This window comes from Pelodiscus sinensis, chromosome 5 (genome assembly GCF_049634645.1).
Source record: "Pelodiscus sinensis isolate JC-2024 chromosome 5, ASM4963464v1, whole genome shotgun sequence".
In the NCBI taxonomy this organism is placed as follows: Eukaryota; Metazoa; Chordata; order Testudines; family Trionychidae; genus Pelodiscus; species Pelodiscus sinensis.
In genome coordinates this window covers 128742046-128759058 of record NC_134715.1, presented here as the reverse complement: position 1 = coordinate 128759058, position 17013 = coordinate 128742046, and the positions used below count along the sequence as shown (strand labels likewise).

Sequence of the window (17013 nt, the reverse complement as noted above, 5' to 3'; positions counted from 1 at the left end):
AGGGAACCTGAGCCAACCGGTGGGGAGGGGGCTGAGAACCCTGGCGTGGGGATGGGATGGGAGGCTGACAGAGCGGAGGACGTGTGTAGACTGGGAGCTGAGGGAAGAAGGGAAGCGAGGATGGGTAACTGGGCAAGGAGACTGGGAGCGAGCCAAGAAGCCAGTGGTGAGGCTGAGACAGGAGTGGGGCAGTGACAGGTTGGAGGGGATGGGAAAGAAGATGCCATGCCCAGGGGAGAGGAGAGCATATACAGAAGAGCCTGCGCCCACTGGAATGCGTTCACTTCCATAGCCTAGGACGGCATCGAAGATTCATGAGTCTCGCCATAGCCCTACTAGCAAACCACAGAACACTAGAACTAGAAGGGAGGTCACCAAGTCCAGTCCCCTGCCCTTACGGCAGGACCAAGCACCATACTCTAGACCAGCCCTAGTTAAATAGACATCTATCAGGGAAGTTCTAGCTGGTGCTTGGGCCTGCCATGAGGGCAGGGGACTGGACTACCTGTAGGGGGGTTCCAAAGTGGCTGGAGAGAGGCTGTTCTCAAGTCATGACGGATGGTAGAACAAAGAGCAAAGGTCTCAAGTTATAGTGAGAAAGGTCTAGGTTGGATATTAGGAAAAACTATTTCACCAGGAGGGTGGTGAAGCCCTGGGATGGTTCCCTAGGGAGGTGGTGGAATCTCTATCCCTAGAGGTTTTTAAGTCTCGGCTTGACAAAGCCCTGGCTGGGATGATTAAATTGGGATTGGTCCTGCCTTGGGCAGGGTATTGGACTCAATCACCTCCTGAGGTCTCTTCCAGTTCTATGAGGGCTCATCCCTCTGTTGTGCTGGTCCATAGCGAAGATGACAACCTACTACTGCTACCAGTTACTCCGTTAAGTAAAGTAGCCAGAGGTCACTGAAGGTTCCAACTCCATTGATGACCCACATAGTTGCCAACTGAATGCCACATGCTGCAATTTGTTTTTCTCCAATTTGCTTTTTTCCCAAACCATAGAAAATTACACACACACACAAACTGCGTTAAAGGGTCGTTCAGGTTGCAAAGGCAAGCACTCGCAAATTAGAAAATGCCTGCGCACCCATCATTCACCTGCTTTGTGCCTATGCCTTATGACACAGTCGTTAATGACACAACCATATGCTCTTTTTTCATTGGACCCTCCCCTCTCCTCACTCCTGCATAGGACAGACCTGCTCTGCGGCAGAACCACTGCTGATGCTCACGGGGGCGTTCGTCTATAGGACCCCCTGCCGCATTTGCTACAGAAGCTGGAAGGCATGCAGCGAATGCGAGAAGGGTTATAGGAAGAGAGGATGGTTGTATGGGAGCTTTGGGGAACTGGATTCTAGCCTGGCCTCTGTCACTGAGGGCACATCTACACGGTACCGTTATTTCGGAATAACGGCCGTTATTCCGAAATAACAGTGCGAGCATCTACACAACCATTCCCTTATTTCAAAATAACGGACGGCTTATTCTGACATCTGTAAACCTTATCCCATGAGGAATAACGCCTCCATGTGTGGACGCTCCACTGTGGCTATTTCGAAATAGCTCCTCCCCAGGGCCATTCTAAGTAATTTCTCCCCAGTGCTTCCTGGGGCTTTAAATCAAGGTAGCACGTCCACATTAGGGATGCCTGCCTCAGACTAATTTTGAGGCTTCCCTGTAGTGTGGACGTGCTACACACATCCCTGTAGTGTAGATGTGCTATTTCAAACCAAGCTATTTTGGAATATATCTTCCAGAATCGCTTATTCCAAAATAAGCATGCAGTTTAGACGTAGCCTGATGATGGGCAAAGCACTTAAACCAGACTTCACTAATGATGTATTCCTCATTTTCTAGGTGCCCAGCTTGGGAACCTGGGGTCTGATTTGCCAAGGGCTGATGGCATCTGAAACCAGTAGGGCGCTGCACTTTGAACATACATGGCCCTATTTACTGCTAAGTACGCTGAATAATCTAGTGCTAGGCACCCAAAAGTAGTGATTAAAAAATACTTTTTAATCTTAATCGCCCATTACCTCAGTTTCCCATCATCCCCGTTTTACTGTTACCCCCCTCCCCCCACTTCGCAGGGGTATTGTGAAAACAGCCTGAAGCACTGGAACTCCTTGCCAGAGGAGGCTGTGAAGGCTAGGACTATAACAGTTTAAAGAGAAGCTAGATAATTTCATGGAGGTTAGGTCATAAGAACATAAGAACATAAGAACGGCCGTACTGGATCAGACCAAAGGTCCTTCTAGCCCAGTATCCTGTCTGCCAACAGTGTCCAGCACCAGGTGCCCCAGAGAGGGTGGACCGAAGACAATGATCAAGCGATTTGTCTCCTGCCATCTCTCTCCAGCCTCTGACAAACAGAGGCCAAGGACACCATGTTATCCCCTGGCTAATAGCCTTTTATGGACCTAACCTCCATGAAATTATCTAGCTTCTCTTTAAACTCTATTATAGTCCTAGCCTTCACAGCCTCCTCTGGCAAGGAGTTCCACAGGTTGACTACACGCCATAAAAGGTCCATAAAAGGCTATTAGCCAGGGGATAAAATGGTGTCCTTGGCCTCTGTTTGTCAAAGGCTGGAGAAGGATGGCAAGAGACAAATGGCTTGCTCATTGTCTTCAGTCCACCCTCTTTGGGGCACTTGGTGCTGGCCACTGTCAGCAGACAGGCTACTGGGCTAGATGGACCTTTGGTCTGACCCAGTACGGTCGTTCTTGTGTTCAGATACTGAACCTATAAGTCCCATAGACAATCCTATAAAGGTAATGAATAATTCTGTCTGCAGGGCAGGGTTTAGATAGCGTGCAGTAAATAAGGCCTGGGACTACACCTTGAACAACAAAGAAACCCAAGTATTAAATGGCTGCGAATTGACTGTGCATTAAATGAGGCTGGGAGCTTCTGGAAAAAATAGTGATCACGTAATTATAAAAAGTCTCAGAGGGATGGCCGTGTTAATCTGTAACTTTCAAAACACTGAGTGGTCCTGTGGCACCTTAGAAACTAACAAAAATATACAGGATCATGAGCGTTTGTGGGTAAAACCCACTTCATCAGACGAGTTGGAGTGGAAATAACAGAATCCAAGATCTATATAACAGCAGAAGCAGTTACCTGTCAATTGTAGGACCCAAGTTAATTAAGTCGGTTGGATGTGTCCCATTCATAGTTTTTTATATGAAAATGTGAATGTGAAAGGCAGGGAAAATTGGCTTGGTAGTGTGTTAACCAGTTAATGTCTTTATTCAAGCCCAGGGTAACAGTGTCAAATTTGTAGATGAATTCCAGTTTAGCTGTCTCTCTTTGTAATTGGGTAGTAAAATGCCTTTGTAGAAGCATGGCCCCTTTTAAATCCATGATTGGTTTAAACAAACAAGATTTGTTTAAAACAGGTTTAAAACAAGAAAAAGGAAGCTTTTCGTCACATAGCACACAGTCACAGCGCACAGTCAACCTGTGGAACTCCTTGCCAGAGGCTGTTGTGAAGAACAAGACTTTAACAGGGTTAAAAAATGAACTAGATAAATTCATGGAGGTTAGGTCCATCAATGGCTATTAGTCAGGATGGGTAGTAATAGTGTCCCTAGCCTCTGTTTGCCAGAGGCTGAAAATGGGTGACAGGAGAGGGCTCACTTGATGATTCCCTGTTCTGTTCACTCCCTCTGGGGCATCTGGCATTGGCCACTGTCGGCAGACAGGCTACTGGGCTAGATGGTCCTTTGGTCTGACCCAGTATGGCTGTTCTTATGAGAATCCAGGCAGGTTAAAATGTTCCCCTGCAGGTTTATGTGTGCTACTATTCCTGATGTACTTATAGATTGTATCACGATGCATATGCACAAGGGGGTCAAATTAAATTTGCACAAGAAACCTTAAATTTGGGCATTTCCTAATATTTGAATGCTTGACTTTGCAACCTTAATGTCTGCACCATTATATACACCCAGAGAATTGACAAGCCATAATGGAATTGCAATATGAAGGCTAGATCCTACCTGAGTTCTTTAATTCAGGAATCTGTCTTCCACCTTGGCCAATAGCAGAACAATTCATCCTTTGAGGTTGGGAAGTTAGCCATTGGAGATCGTGATCAGAGCGCAAACTATTAAGTGTCTTAGTCATGTAAGTCAATGGGCATTTTTCCTGACTATTTGGAGATTTACCCCAGAAAGATAATTGTTCTGCCTTCTCCCTCCTCGCCTTGCTACAACAAAACCATCAGGCAGAAAGAAAAGGCCCAAGACTTGTTGCAAAGTGGTTAAATGTTCCCTGCACAGCAAAAGAACAGAGGGAGACACAGTCTGGTGTGCTAGTTAAGCGCATTGGTTCTCTACCTGGGTTTGTTGTGTTGGCCTAGTTTGTGTCTCTGAGTCTTTCTGGCTTGTATATTTAGAGTTAAACTCTTGTGTGCAAGGCCTGTTTCACATGCTCGGGTTGTACAGCTCCTAGCACAGTGGAGAACCAGTCTCTGTTGGGACCGTGTTTTATGATATGAGGGAGCATAAATGCTGTCAGCTAATGCATGCAAACGTTGTTAGCTAAAAGGGTGATGTGTGCCAGGTTTATGTGGCTCACATTTAACCTTAATTGTGGAGGCCTTTGATGGTCATGTATGTATATAGCAGCAGTGGTGTGGAAAGGGCTTCAGAGGCCGGTGTGAAAGCAATTCTCCGCTGCCTTGCATGTTGCTCTGTCCTTTACACTAGTGCAACAGAAGTGCACCAGTGTGCACAATGAAGCCCCAGAGAGCCTGGTCCTGAGCTTGCAGGCATGGAACTCAGACACGGCCCCAGGCTGGTGAACCAGGCCCAGTGAGTTGTGCTCGTGATGTGAAGCCCCAATCTCCCCCCACCCCCCAATATATGCAGTGATTTCAATGGGCCTGTTTACATGGGTGAGGCTTGCTCACTTGAGTAAGAGGGCACCAGGAATGGCCCTCAATAAGCAGAACCCATAGACTACTCCAGCAAATGCAGCCCAAACCCATTTTACAGCTGCAGCCTCGAACGCTGCCCCCCTCCCCAGGGTCAGTGCAGGGAGGACTGCCGCAAGCAGGGAGCCCAAAGAGAAAAAGGCCTTTTACCCTTCGGTGTCAATACGCCAATGCTCCGCTGGTGTAAGTCGACACAGGGCCCACGGTTTCCATTACACCAGCAGTAGATTTGGCCCCATGTGCCCAACCGGAGTCTGGTTTGCCTTGTGTTCACACTGTTCTGCTCCACTGACATCAATGGCTTCACTCCGGAGTGGCACAGGAGTGAGATCAGAATCAGACTCAGCCCCCCCAAGGTCCCTTTCCCAATTCCCCCACCCCTTCAGCCTGTTCCCGTTGTCCTGCTGGGATTTCGCATTGGGCCGGAAGGGAGAATTATTCATCGGCACCCAGCGAAGACTCAGAGGAGCGGTTGTGCCCAAACTGGCTGCTTGTGCTTCTGCACTGAATCACCTCAATTACAGCCTTTCCTTTGCGTCTGGTTTGGGAAAGAGAGGGATAAAGCCCCCTCCTCCTGGAAGTGGTGACAAAGGCCAAGAAAGGCGTTCCCTCGGCACCGGGAGGGGTATAAATAGGCAGCTGGTCCGGAGAGGAGCCAGATGCAAACAGGAGGCTGGGAAGAAACCAAGCTCCTCTCTGTGTGTGACAGAGCCTGGCACCCTGCTGCAAGATGCCCGAAATCTCTCTGCCAGTCCACTTCCTCTGCCTCCTCGCCTTGTCCTCAGCCTGCTACATCCAGAACTGCCCTCGAGGAGGAAAGCGAGCCCTGCCCGACACCGAGATCAGACAGGTACCAGAGGGGGCTGCTTGCATGCGGGGAGGGGAGGCTAATTCGTGTGCGTGCGGTACTTCAATACTCTGGGCACAAGGGTTTGCTCTCCAGTCCTGGGTGCGTTCGGCAAACTCCTGTGTGGAGACTCTACTCCAGTTTTGCGTGTGACAGACACACTTCGCGCTGGCTGGCCCCTGCACACAGCTTGTTGGCCTGAATCTCAGACTGGCATTTCCTCAAGCTCCTGGTGCTTGCTCCAGAGTTTGCTCTTTGCAAAAGTGAAGTTGCATTGATGCTCTGAGCTAAAGAGCTTTGCATTGATGCTCGCAGAAAGGTGACATCTGAACCTGGTGCAAATCATCTTCACGAGCGCCAAGGCAATGCCAGCTAAGGATCTCTCCCCCTCCTGCCCCCGAACCCAGTGCTTGTATGTACTGTGCAAAGGGAACAGATGAAAAAATCTTTACGTTACAGATCTTCAGATGTACTTAGGGTGAAATTCTGGCTCCGTATTGGTCAATGGGAATTTTGCCTTTGACTTCAGTGCAGCCTGGATGTCACCCTTCATGCCAATGTGAATTAGTAGTACTGATGTAGCTAGCATAATTTCAGAAAGAAAAGCTCTGTCATAAAAGGAATTGCATTTTAAACACACATTGGTTTACACCAGCTATTGCTCTAGTACTTGGTTAAACCATTTCAGCCATAGCAAAGTGTTTTGCACCATTTCATTTTGGTTCTACCACATTTTGAGCAGATCCGAACACAAGAGCTGCCTGAGAAAGTCTATATCGTGCATAGATATGCGGGTTACGTAGAAGGATTTTAAATGAATGTGATTGGCTTTTTCCTATTGTGGCTGACTTGCTTTTTAGACATCTCTGATGTATTATAGTTTGTCCACCTATGGAAATTTGGTCTCCACATTTTGTGGGCCATTTAAGAAGCTAACAAATGAAGCACCACAGACAGGGCCATGTGCTCATTAATTAGAGCCAGCGATCAGCATTTTAAACCAGTTCCTTTGGATCAGAATTTCAAAGTGTCCCAGTCACCAAAAAGATGAAAATGTCCAGGTTGAATGCAAACATCTCTAAACCCCAGTGTAATTTTCCATTTCCACAGAGTTCACCAGGTTGGCTTTAGACTGATATGACTTGTGAGTGCAATTGCTAAAGGTTATGACTATATCACTTTTTTATTAATAGTCACAGACAAGTCACAGGCAATAAGCAAAAATTCACAGGAGCCCAGGATCTGCCTGTGAATTTCATTAAAAATAAGGGGGGAGTAGGGTCTAGTGGGGGTGTAGGAAACTAACAGCTCCAGCCCCCAGTGCCTATGCCAGTGGCTGAGAGTTACCCCATCCCCCAAGACCTGGGGCTGAAGCTGGAGCAGAAAATGTCACAGGGATCGCTGAAAGTCACAGAATCTGTGTCCTCCACAACAAAATCGTATCCTTAGTCATTACTTAGTAATTGTGTAGTGGTGTCGGTCCCACTACAGTTATTAAATGGGGGACCCTTTGCTACAGAGATACACAGCGTGTGTCTGCATTGCCCCCACTCCCGGAGTAGCCTTTCCCATCTATCCTGAAGGGAGCAGGCAAAATGCCATCCCCGCATCCAATGGACCGCAAGATGATTCCCATGCTGTGAGCTGGCACTGTATAGCGCACAGGAGTTACGATTAAGGCCTGGCTCTTATGTAGCATTCGTCCTCAGCAGCTCTCAAAGTGCTTTACAAAGGAGGTCAGGCTTATTCTCCCTGTTTTGCAGACGGGGAAACTGAGGCACAGAATTGTGACGTGACCCAGTCAAGGTTATCGACCAGGCCAGTGGCAGAGCCAGGACCTAAATCAGGGGCTTCTGAGGCCCAGTCCAGTGCTATAGTCATCCAGTGGCCTCTCCCAAACCCACATAGGCTTGTTCCTGATAGAATACAGCCTAGCCACCTCTCCCAGCCAAATCTGGCTGAGTGTTGGAGACGCTGCCCCTTCCCTTTGCAGAGCCAAAGTCAGCTTGCTGCTAGGCGGTGCTGTTTGCTAGTCCTCTCCAGTCCTTTCTCGCCTACGGCTGAGGACAGCAGCCAGGGTTCAAGTAGTTCCTGATGTACATTGTGGGCGGGATATTAACACTCCTACTGCAGGGTTTAAGCCAATCTGTAGTAGAGACGAGGAGGAAACGACGCAGGGGGCAGGTTACCCCACAGCTGCCTATAGTGGGGCTCTTGCGCCTTCTTCTGAGGGTCTGGTCATTGGCAGAGACCAGATGCTGGGCTGGATGGACCATGGGTCTGATGCAGTCTGGCAATTCCTATGTTCTTTCTTAATGTGACTCCATCATCTCTAGCAATTCCCAAGCAATTCCTCTCAGCCTCCAGAAGTTGATAGCATGAGCCCTATCCCTTCCAAAGGGTCATCAGCCAGACCCTCAGCACCACAACACTGATCTCTAGCACCTGAGCTAAAGCGCTAACTCCATTACTCTTAGTAGCAGTAGGTTGTTATCCTGCGGTGGATGGTCTCACACACACAACACACTGAGCTCTTTCAATGTTTGTAGACTCATGCTTAGCCCTCCTAGCTATACATAACCCTTTCCCTCTTTGCAAGAATGTCCCTCCTGCCACTGGTCACTTTCTGATGCTCTCTGTTGAGCTGCTTCTACTGAATGATTATAATTCAGTTAATGAAGTGCCCAGAACGGAATGCTCTCCTCCATTGGTGGTCTGTACCGGGAAGAGCTGTTATACCTCTTTATCCCATTATGCAACAAACCAGTGTGCTGAAAATCCTACTGGGAAGGAAATTCTATTGACTAGAAAGTTCTCACTATGGGAGAGGAATTGAGGTAGCTCTGAAAGCCACATCATTCTACAACTTGGCTCTAGTTCCTTTCAGGCATGAAGGCATCTTTGTAAAAGATCCACCGCCACCTATGAATGACATTGGCTTCTACATCATATGCTGGAAGCCACAGTATGTCAGACATTTAAAAGAAAACTGGCCAGACGGGGCAGAACTTTGCCTTGACAGGAAGAGAGCAGGCAAGCTAGGAGACTATTTCTATTTCCTGGTTTTTGGACAAAAGCTTTGACTGCTAATGCCGCACACTTACCTAAAGCACTGGGAGCCATAAAACACTTCAAAAGCCCTGCCATTATCTCAGGGTTGGAGCGAGAGAATTAGCTCTTCCTTTTGCTAAAAAAAAATAGTAAGATAACTTATAACATCATCTGCCATCTGCTGTGCACGGAAAGATCTGATCCCAGCTGTTATTCTATCAGCTGAAAATGAGCATCCCTTACACTGGTGACCTTACAGGGATGTGTCCTCCATTGAGAAAGCTCCACAGTGCTTCAGGGGAGGACGAATGCCCAAGGTGGTAAGTGTGACGTGACCCAGTCAAGGTTATCGACCAGGCCAGTGGCAGAGCCAGGACCTAAATCGGGGGCTTCTGAGGCCCAATTCACCCACCACTGAAAGGCAGCCAGCTTGTGAACGGAATAGGTGCCCAGATACTACAGTGATGGGCAGGGGATACAAACACGGAGGGAGCTAGTTAATAGCTCACAGCAGCACCCGCAGGAGAATATCGGCTCCCACTGAAGCTGCAGGGGGCGCTCAGGGAAACAGGATGTAATTACCTGGTTGCAGTTCATCCGGGACACATGCACTATCATGGGCTCTTCCGTGGCATGGAGGCTGAGGCCCTTGCAGCACCTAGAACAGGCGGAGAGGGAAGGGGAAATGTCTGGTTTTAGGGCTGATCCCAGAGAGACAGTCCTACCTCCCAGCTCAGGTTAAACGCCCTGTGGAAGTCAATGGGCGCTTCCCCCAAGCTGGACGGCAGGATTTGAGCAGCTATGAATAACCGCCATGCAACACAATGGGAATTCTGCCCTGTGTTTCGATGGGGGAGCCCGCACCCTTCAGGCCTGACTCAGGGAGTATAACAGCTTCCCGTTTGTGCACCCAATGCTCCTGGCTGGACTCACCCCTGCCTCCCACCGGTCAGATCGGGCCCCATCCTTATGCCGTGTGTGTTCCCCGAGAATGACCTCCCGGCAATCTGAGCTGGCTCTGTCTCCCCAGTGCATGCCCTGTGGCCCCGGGAACAGAGGGAACTGCTTCGGCCCCAACATCTGCTGCGGAGAGGAGCTGGGCTGCTACGTGGGCACTTCTGAAACCCTGCGCTGCCTGGAAGAAAACTACCTGCCTTCCCCGTGCGAGGCCGGCGGGAAAGCCTGCAGCTCGGGAGGGAGGTGTGCCGCCCCTGGCGTTTGCTGTAATGATGGTAATAGAGGGGTAAATATAACATTGGTGGGGGGGGCCTCTCAAATAGTATCTGCCTTTGCCTAATAAATCGTCTCCTCTCCTGGGTACTTCACTGCCCCCTCCCCTCCATGTCTATAGTAGCTGAGCCCCTCACAATCTTTAATGTACTAAGTCGCATAACACCTCGGTGGTGTAGAGAAGTGCTTTTAGCCCCACCGTAGCGATGGGGAAGGGGCAGATCTCATCCACTGTCAGAAGCAGGCTAGTGGGTGAGGTGGTATGATCCAGAATGCCAACAGGCTAGTGGGTGAGGTGGTATGATCCAGCTGTGCTCTGGGATTGGACCATTTTTGGGGAATATAAGTAACAAACCTGGATCAAACCGACCCGACACCCTGCACCCTCGCGAAGCAGGACAAATGTCTGTTGACGGCACCAGAGACGTTGCATGAGTAAGGAGTTCAGGATTTGACTCAGCACAAACACCTATGGCTTATATGATACTTTATATCCTCCAAGGCTGTGTCTAGACTGGCCACGTTTTCCAGAAAAGCAGCCGCTTTTCCAGAAAAACTTGCCAGCTGTCTACACTGGCCACTTGAATTTCCGCAAAAGCACTGACGATCTCATGTAAGAGTGTCAGTGCTTTTGTGGAAATACTATGCTGCTCCCATTCGAGCAAAAGTCTTTTTCTGAAAAGCTTTTGCGCAAAAGGGCCAGTGTAGACAGCAGAGATGTGTTTTCTGCAAAAAAGCCCCGATTGCAAAAATGGCGATCGGGGCTTTTTTGCGGAAAAGCGCGTCTAGATTGGCCACGGATGTTTTTCCACAAAAAGTGCTTTAGCGGAAAAGCGTCCTGCCAATCTAGACGCGCTTTTCCAAAAATGCTTTTAAAGGAAAACTTTTCCGCTAAAAGCATTTCCGGAAAATCATGCCAGTCTAGATGTAGCCCAAGTGCTTTACTAAAGAACCTGCCAGACTCAAGGTAGGGTTGTAAAAGTATTACTAAAAAGCCCTATCTTCCAGATGGGGAAACTGAGGCACAGGCAGGTGACTTGATTTGCCCAAGTCTACAAAGCATGTCAATGTCAGAACTAGATTACAACTCAGGAATTCCTGGCTCCCCACTCCTAACCTCCATTTGTTATGTATTTGCCAGCAATATGCTATTCATCCACTAGATTTGCTGCAGTGTGTTCAGGCCAGGTTGTGGTCCCTGGTAAACAAGGGAGAAAAAGCTGGAATGTAAGCATTGTGGAAGCTTTTTTGTGGCGACAGTGGCAGCTTCTTTTGTTTAATGAGTCCCTCCTGGTTAAGGAAGTGCATAAGATCACAGTCTATTACACCAATCCCTGGAACTCACTGCTGCATGTAACATCACTTTGGTTTTCTTTGCTTGTTTCAAAGAGGGCTGCACCATGGATACCATTTGCCTGGATGATGAGAATGACAGAAGTCGAGAGCCCTCAGAGAAGAACCTGACGGTGCTGGATGGCTCGGCGAGTGACTTCCTGCTCAAGTTGATGCATTTGGCGAACAGGCAGCAACAGGGGAGGCACCAGTTCTACTGAGGGAAAGGTGCGGCATCAGAGAGGCGTCTAACAGAGAGTATGCTGCTTACGTTTGGCAGCACCTCCCAAAATCCTGACACGATGTAAAGGGGCAGCCCTTTCAGAGCATTGTAAATAAGTGGCCAATAAAGTCTTTTATTGCACTGTGCTCTTCAACTTTGTCCTGTGTCGTTTGCACGGATGCCTTAGGGTGCTAGGGCCGAGAGCTGCAAGGAATCGGGGCTCATGTGAAGATGTGCCCACAAGTGGCACATTGGGGTGCTGAGCTCTCAGAAACCTGGCCCTTTGTGGCTTGGCAGCCCTTACTCCTTCAAGGGAGGGGGCAGAGATGCAGCAGCAGGATTCTGATCTTCCGAGTTTCCCCCAGCTGAGAGAGGCAGCTGAGAGGGAGAAACCAGGCCTGGTGGGGTACAGCCCTGCAGCAGCACAGCTCCCACGATCACAGACTCAGAGGGTTGCTTCAAACAGCACGGAGAACCCCCCATAAGTTCTATGTGGGGGGACACAGCTTAGGACACCCCCACAAAGCCGAGAGGCCTGGGCAATGGTTTTAAAGGCTCCTGTCGACCTGGCTACCTGGCAAATAGCACCCCACAGCAGCGAGTCTTGGAGCCCCTGTTTACAGACTGGGGCTCACAGGGCCGGCACTTCAGGCGCTAGCTCTGAAACTCACCCTGGGGCTGCAGGAGCCGGCATTGGGGGTGAGTGCTGAGCAGGGCCCAACTCCTGGGGGGGGGGTCAGGAGCCACGGAAGACCACTCCAGGGGGCCTCCTCCCCCAGCCTAGTTACTGGTGGCGCCAGGCCATCAACTTTTACAAACATGTCCTGACCCCGAAGAGGTGAGAACCGCTGGCCTCCAGAGCAGCTGCCAGGGAGAGCGAGGGGGTGGCTTGCTCGGGGCAGTGCCTTGGCATGGGTGGCTGATACAGCTCTGGGTGTCTTGCGGCCCAGGGGCTCAGACAGTGACGGGAGCCGTACAGTCGCTAGGACGAACGCGTGGGTGGAAGGAACGAACGCGGCTTTGTCAGAAGGAAGTTCAGCTGGATACATCGATTGTGACGACGCTCACTTGCAAGTCCCTGCTGGTGTCGCCAGGCCAGGCCGCCAGTGGGCACAGCTGTTCGGGTGTAAACGAACAGCCCCCAATACACCCACCGGGGACCTTCACCAGCAATAGGTCTCGTCCGCTCTCCGGTGACTGAGCCGGGGCGGGGGGTCTGCCTCCACTCACAGGGGAGCATGCAGGACATGCTGTGCATGCGGGTCCATGGCCACGGGAAGGGGGAACCCAATTCAGAGACGCAGCCAGGCAGGTGAAAGGCTGGGGGGGTGCACTCCCCCTCCCTGGTCCGGGGCTGCCCAGGCCCTAAAGCTCCCCCTCCCACACCCTTTAAGGAGGGGAGGGGCTGCAGCCTTGTGTAGCTGGAACTCTGCTTCTCTTCTTCCCCTGACTGGGATCTAGGGACAGGGAGCACGGGGAAAGTGCGCAGCGCGTGAGCCTTCCTCGCGCCCCAGCTGCCCGGGCAGGGCAGAGTTCACACAAGCTGCTGCACTTCCCTTCGTTCCCCCATTGCCGGGGGAAGAGCAGCTTCGACGCTGCCCCTCCGAAATGGCACCCATGACCCACACACTCATCCCTACACCCCTCCAGCCCCTGCCCTGATCCCTGCACCCACAAACTCCCCTGCCCTGAGCTCCCCACCCTCCACCCCATCTGTCGTATCACCCCACCCCTGCCCCGAGTGCTCCCGGATGGGGGTGGGGCGATATGACAGGACCAGCAAGAAACGTAAGATCCTTTCCCCCCTGTGAAATACGAGGCGCAATGAAAACCTCGCAAACATAGTCAATCGCTCTTTAATACTCTGAGACGACGGGGGCACGTAATTAACGTTAGCTAAGCAGTAATGCTCAAGAGGTGAGCCGGGGGGGGGCAAAGTCATATCTTGGATGCCCCCCCAGAACAGCGTGTTGTGCACACACCCCTGCTGATCAGCCTGGGGCTCAGACACCTGCGCTGCTGTGGAGCCGCGGCTGAATTCTGGGGCAGCTATGGAGCCTCGCCACAGCTTGCAAAGCAAAGAGCCCGGCTCCGACACTGCTCTGAGCAGGGCCTCCCTTGGGAGTCAGGGTGGGCCCTGAGCACCAGGAGGCCCTGTCAGGCCCCCGCTGGCGGCCGCCGTCCTGGAGCTGAGAGAGGCGCTTGGCTGGCCCAGGTGTAGCCTAGCAAGTGCCACCTGGTTTCCAGTTTGGTGACCAACGCAGGCCCGAGGCCTGGCAGGGAGGCATTTCCTCAGGAAAATCCCCTCACACCCAAAGCTTAAAACTAAGCACAGAGGGCAGAAGAGCCCTGCTTTGGCAGGGCAGGGACTGGCTCTTCCAGCAGACCCCCCACCCAGCTCCCAGGGGGTCTCCAAGGAACACACCGGCCTGGAGCCCAGGGCTGCTTTGGGGTGGAAAACACAAATGGCTGCAGTTTGACACGTTTCTCTTTCGCCTCTCCCTGGGCTGGGAGGCTGCCCAGGTTCCCATGTGTCCTGCCCAATGATCCGCCACCCTGCTCTCCCCATTACACCACAGCACCCCAATTGCCCAGGTGCCAGTAGCAGCTCCTCCTCCGCTTCACCCAACTAGGTTCCTAGCCTGCTGTGCAGATGGGGAAACTGAGGCAAAGTGGGTAAGAGCTAGGGCAAGTTTGGACCCACTGTGAGTGCACAAAGAGTGTCACACCCTGTTGCATCCCATATAGTGACTAGGAACAGCCACAGACCCTGCTCCCTCCTCTGCCCTCCCCCTCAAGTCCCTGTTTATTGGGGAGGGGTGCTCTCCCCCCTGTGCTATGCAGGAGAATAACACAATGGTCCCCTTGAGATCCTTCCAAGCCCTTGACCCCCACACTCACCCTTACACCCCCCAAATCCCCTGCCCTGAGCCCCCCTTCCAGCCCCCTGCCCTTATTCCTGAACCCCCCTAACCCGTTGTGACATAGTGGGGGTAACTCACTGGGGCTGTGGGTGACCAGAAGGACAGGGGATGAGTCATTATGCAAAGAGGGTCTCTCAAAGTGTCTGACCAGTTACCCCCATGGAGAGGAACAAAGGAAGGTGGAAGGCCGCCCGGGCTGGGGGGCAGGGCTGGAGGAGAGTTAATTAGTTTCTGTCTGGGAGCATGGAGGAAGCAGCCTCAGCAACAGGTTGGGGGGTTTAGAAGCCGAGACTCCCCCCCATATCAAGGGGGGCTGAGGCATCCTAGGCCTGCCCTGCAACCAGATTACATCTGTGCTGTGCTGTATCCTGGAGAAGCAATAAACTCCCTCTGTTCTACTGGCTGGTGGAGTCTGTTCGTGCCATTTCAGGGGTGCAGGAGGCAGGGGAACCCCAACGCGTCGTCACACCCGTCCACCCTGAGCCCCCCACGCCCTCAGTCCCCTACCCTGACCCTCATTCCTCAGCCTCCTGCCACCCCCAGCAACCTCTCCACCTCAGTGTGGTCCTGGCCTTTCCTCTCCTTGTCCCACAGCTTGCACATGCATCTCTGTTCCGTATCCAGGCACCTCGATATCCAGGCGATTTGAGTCTGCGTGAGACATCCCTCCTAAGCTCCATGGAGGCTTCTCGGAAGCAGAGCTGGTGACATGCAGCCACGCACGCCTGCACTCAGAGCTGCGGGCTGGTCAGGGCCCCTGGAACCAACCCCATTTTGAGGGGATTTGGACCCATGTGCATCAGAGCAAAAGGCCTTTGCCAGCTACAAGCAGAGCGGGAGGACTCAGGGTCAGAGTTTGAAAGGTATCGAGGTGGCTGAAGATTGAAATCAATGGACGATCCACACACCGGTGCTTTTGAAAACTCCACCTTGTACCTGTCTGCATCTTTAGATGCCAAAATACCTTGAAAACCCTGGGCCAAAGTCCCCAAGCCAGAAGCAACTGTAGACTCAAACGTCTCATGTGAGTCAGCTACCAGAGGGAGACAATAGCCCATGCTGTCTGGATTCTGTGCATACAATGCCTCACACAATGGCACAGGTGCCCAACACTACCACAATACATTAATACAGGGGTCAGAATCAATTGCGTTAGTCTGCATTTGTACCCAGGGGAGGTCAGATTCAGGCTTGCTGATTTCAGGGGAGTTGATCTAAAAATACACCTGAGAGCACAAGTTATCTCACTGGTTACTTTGCTTTACTGCCTTGCATACGTTTTGTACCCGCATCGAACAGCAAAACACGGGTGCCTCTGGATGAGAGCAACCCAGCCCTTTCAAAACGCCATCCCCCCTGCACTGAGATTCCAGTGCCTGGAACTGCCAAATGCCCTATGAGCTACGGATTGCCTCATGGCTTATGGCTCCCACAGCTGAGAGAGAAGTGAGTTCAGAGGGTGCGTGGTTGCAAGCACCCTGCAACGCTATTCATCAACAGTCTCACAGCCAAAGAGCTCTCAGTCCCATAGGGTGACGAGCCGAGTGTGTATCTAGTGAATCAATCACACAACACGGAGACCATCCCCACAGCCCGGCAGGGCCGCTCTCTCCTGCATATTCATTCCCTTGTCGAGTCGGGTTCAAAGAGAGCCAGGCCCTGGGGCTACCGTAATTAACCAGGTCTCACGGGTAGAACTTCCCTTTGCTGTGCCATCCCGTGACTCTCACCCACACTGGCTTCCTGTTTCAGGGAGCAGGGAAGTTCTGGGGCTGGACCCCAAACTATCTCTAGCGCCTGACACGTTGCAAAGTTCTCTCTTGTTGATGGGGCGTTCTGCTCAGGGACAGCCAGAACCTTAAGCCTCTGCGTTCCCCTCTTCCCCAGCTGGGGGGGACTTTGCTGGAGATGTTCCCTGCCCCATCAGCCTTCCCGCTTCGCCCGCAACCCGCTTGACACTCTGCCGGTCTCAACCTGGCCTTGCAGGAGACAAGCAGTGAACGGCAGTTCCCCAGAGACATCTCCTTGCAGCATCTAGTCCTTCTTGCTGGATGCTCACAGAAATGACTAAGTCCGCTGCCTCCAAAGAGACAGGGTGCTCGCCAGCTGGTTAGCTTTGCTGAAGACTCGTGCTTAGTTCAATATGATAGCTGTGAGATGATGCACCGTAAAACGAGGGGAACGTTTATTAACACAGAACAGACATTTAAGGGATACTAAGCAAGTATAAAGGAGAGCGGTATGGTTGCAAACAGAACAAAACACACTTGATAAGTACCTCATTTGAGCAAGTATCCATCTTTGCCAAAACAGTTTTCAGGAAGAACAGTTCTTGTGCAAGAGGGGAGTTTTTATGCAAAAAGGAGCCCTCTACACAGATCCTTTTTGCACAAAAGCCTCTTGCACAAAAATGGCCCCTAATTAATTATGCAAATGAAGCTGGGCAATATGCTAATCTGCA

General features: G+C 51.3%; 1 protein-coding gene across 1 annotated transcript; it reads left to right on the top strand.

The window, feature by feature from the left end:
* The first annotated feature begins 2646 nt into the window (after positions 1–2646).
* On the top strand, positions 2647–11744 carry LOC102461384 (vasotocin-neurophysin VT-like). The gene is made up of 3 exons (XM_006139218.4): positions 2647–5795; positions 9874–10075; positions 11463–11744. The coding sequence occupies exons 1-3, from the start codon at positions 5676–5678 to the stop codon at positions 11624–11626; spliced, it is 486 nt and encodes a 161-aa protein (XP_006139280.2). The 5' UTR covers positions 2647–5675; the 3' UTR covers positions 11627–11744.
* Positions 11745–17013: the final 5269 nt, after the last annotated feature.

What these genes read in the sequence shown, in the direction of transcription:
- LOC102461384 (XM_006139218.4), top strand. Translation starts at nt 5,676, where the DNA reads ATGCCCGAAATCTCTCTGCCAGTCCACTTCCTCTGCCTCCTCGCCTTG. An exon ending in CCGACACCGAGATCAGACAG is followed by an intron (nt 5,796 to 9,873) that starts GTACCAGAGGGG and finishes CTGTCTCCCCAG; the next exon opens with TGCATGCCCTGTGGCCCCGG. An exon ending in TGGCGTTTGCTGTAATGATG is followed by an intron (nt 10,076 to 11,462) that starts GTAATAGAGGGG and finishes CTTGTTTCAAAG; the next exon opens with AGGGCTGCACCATGGATACC.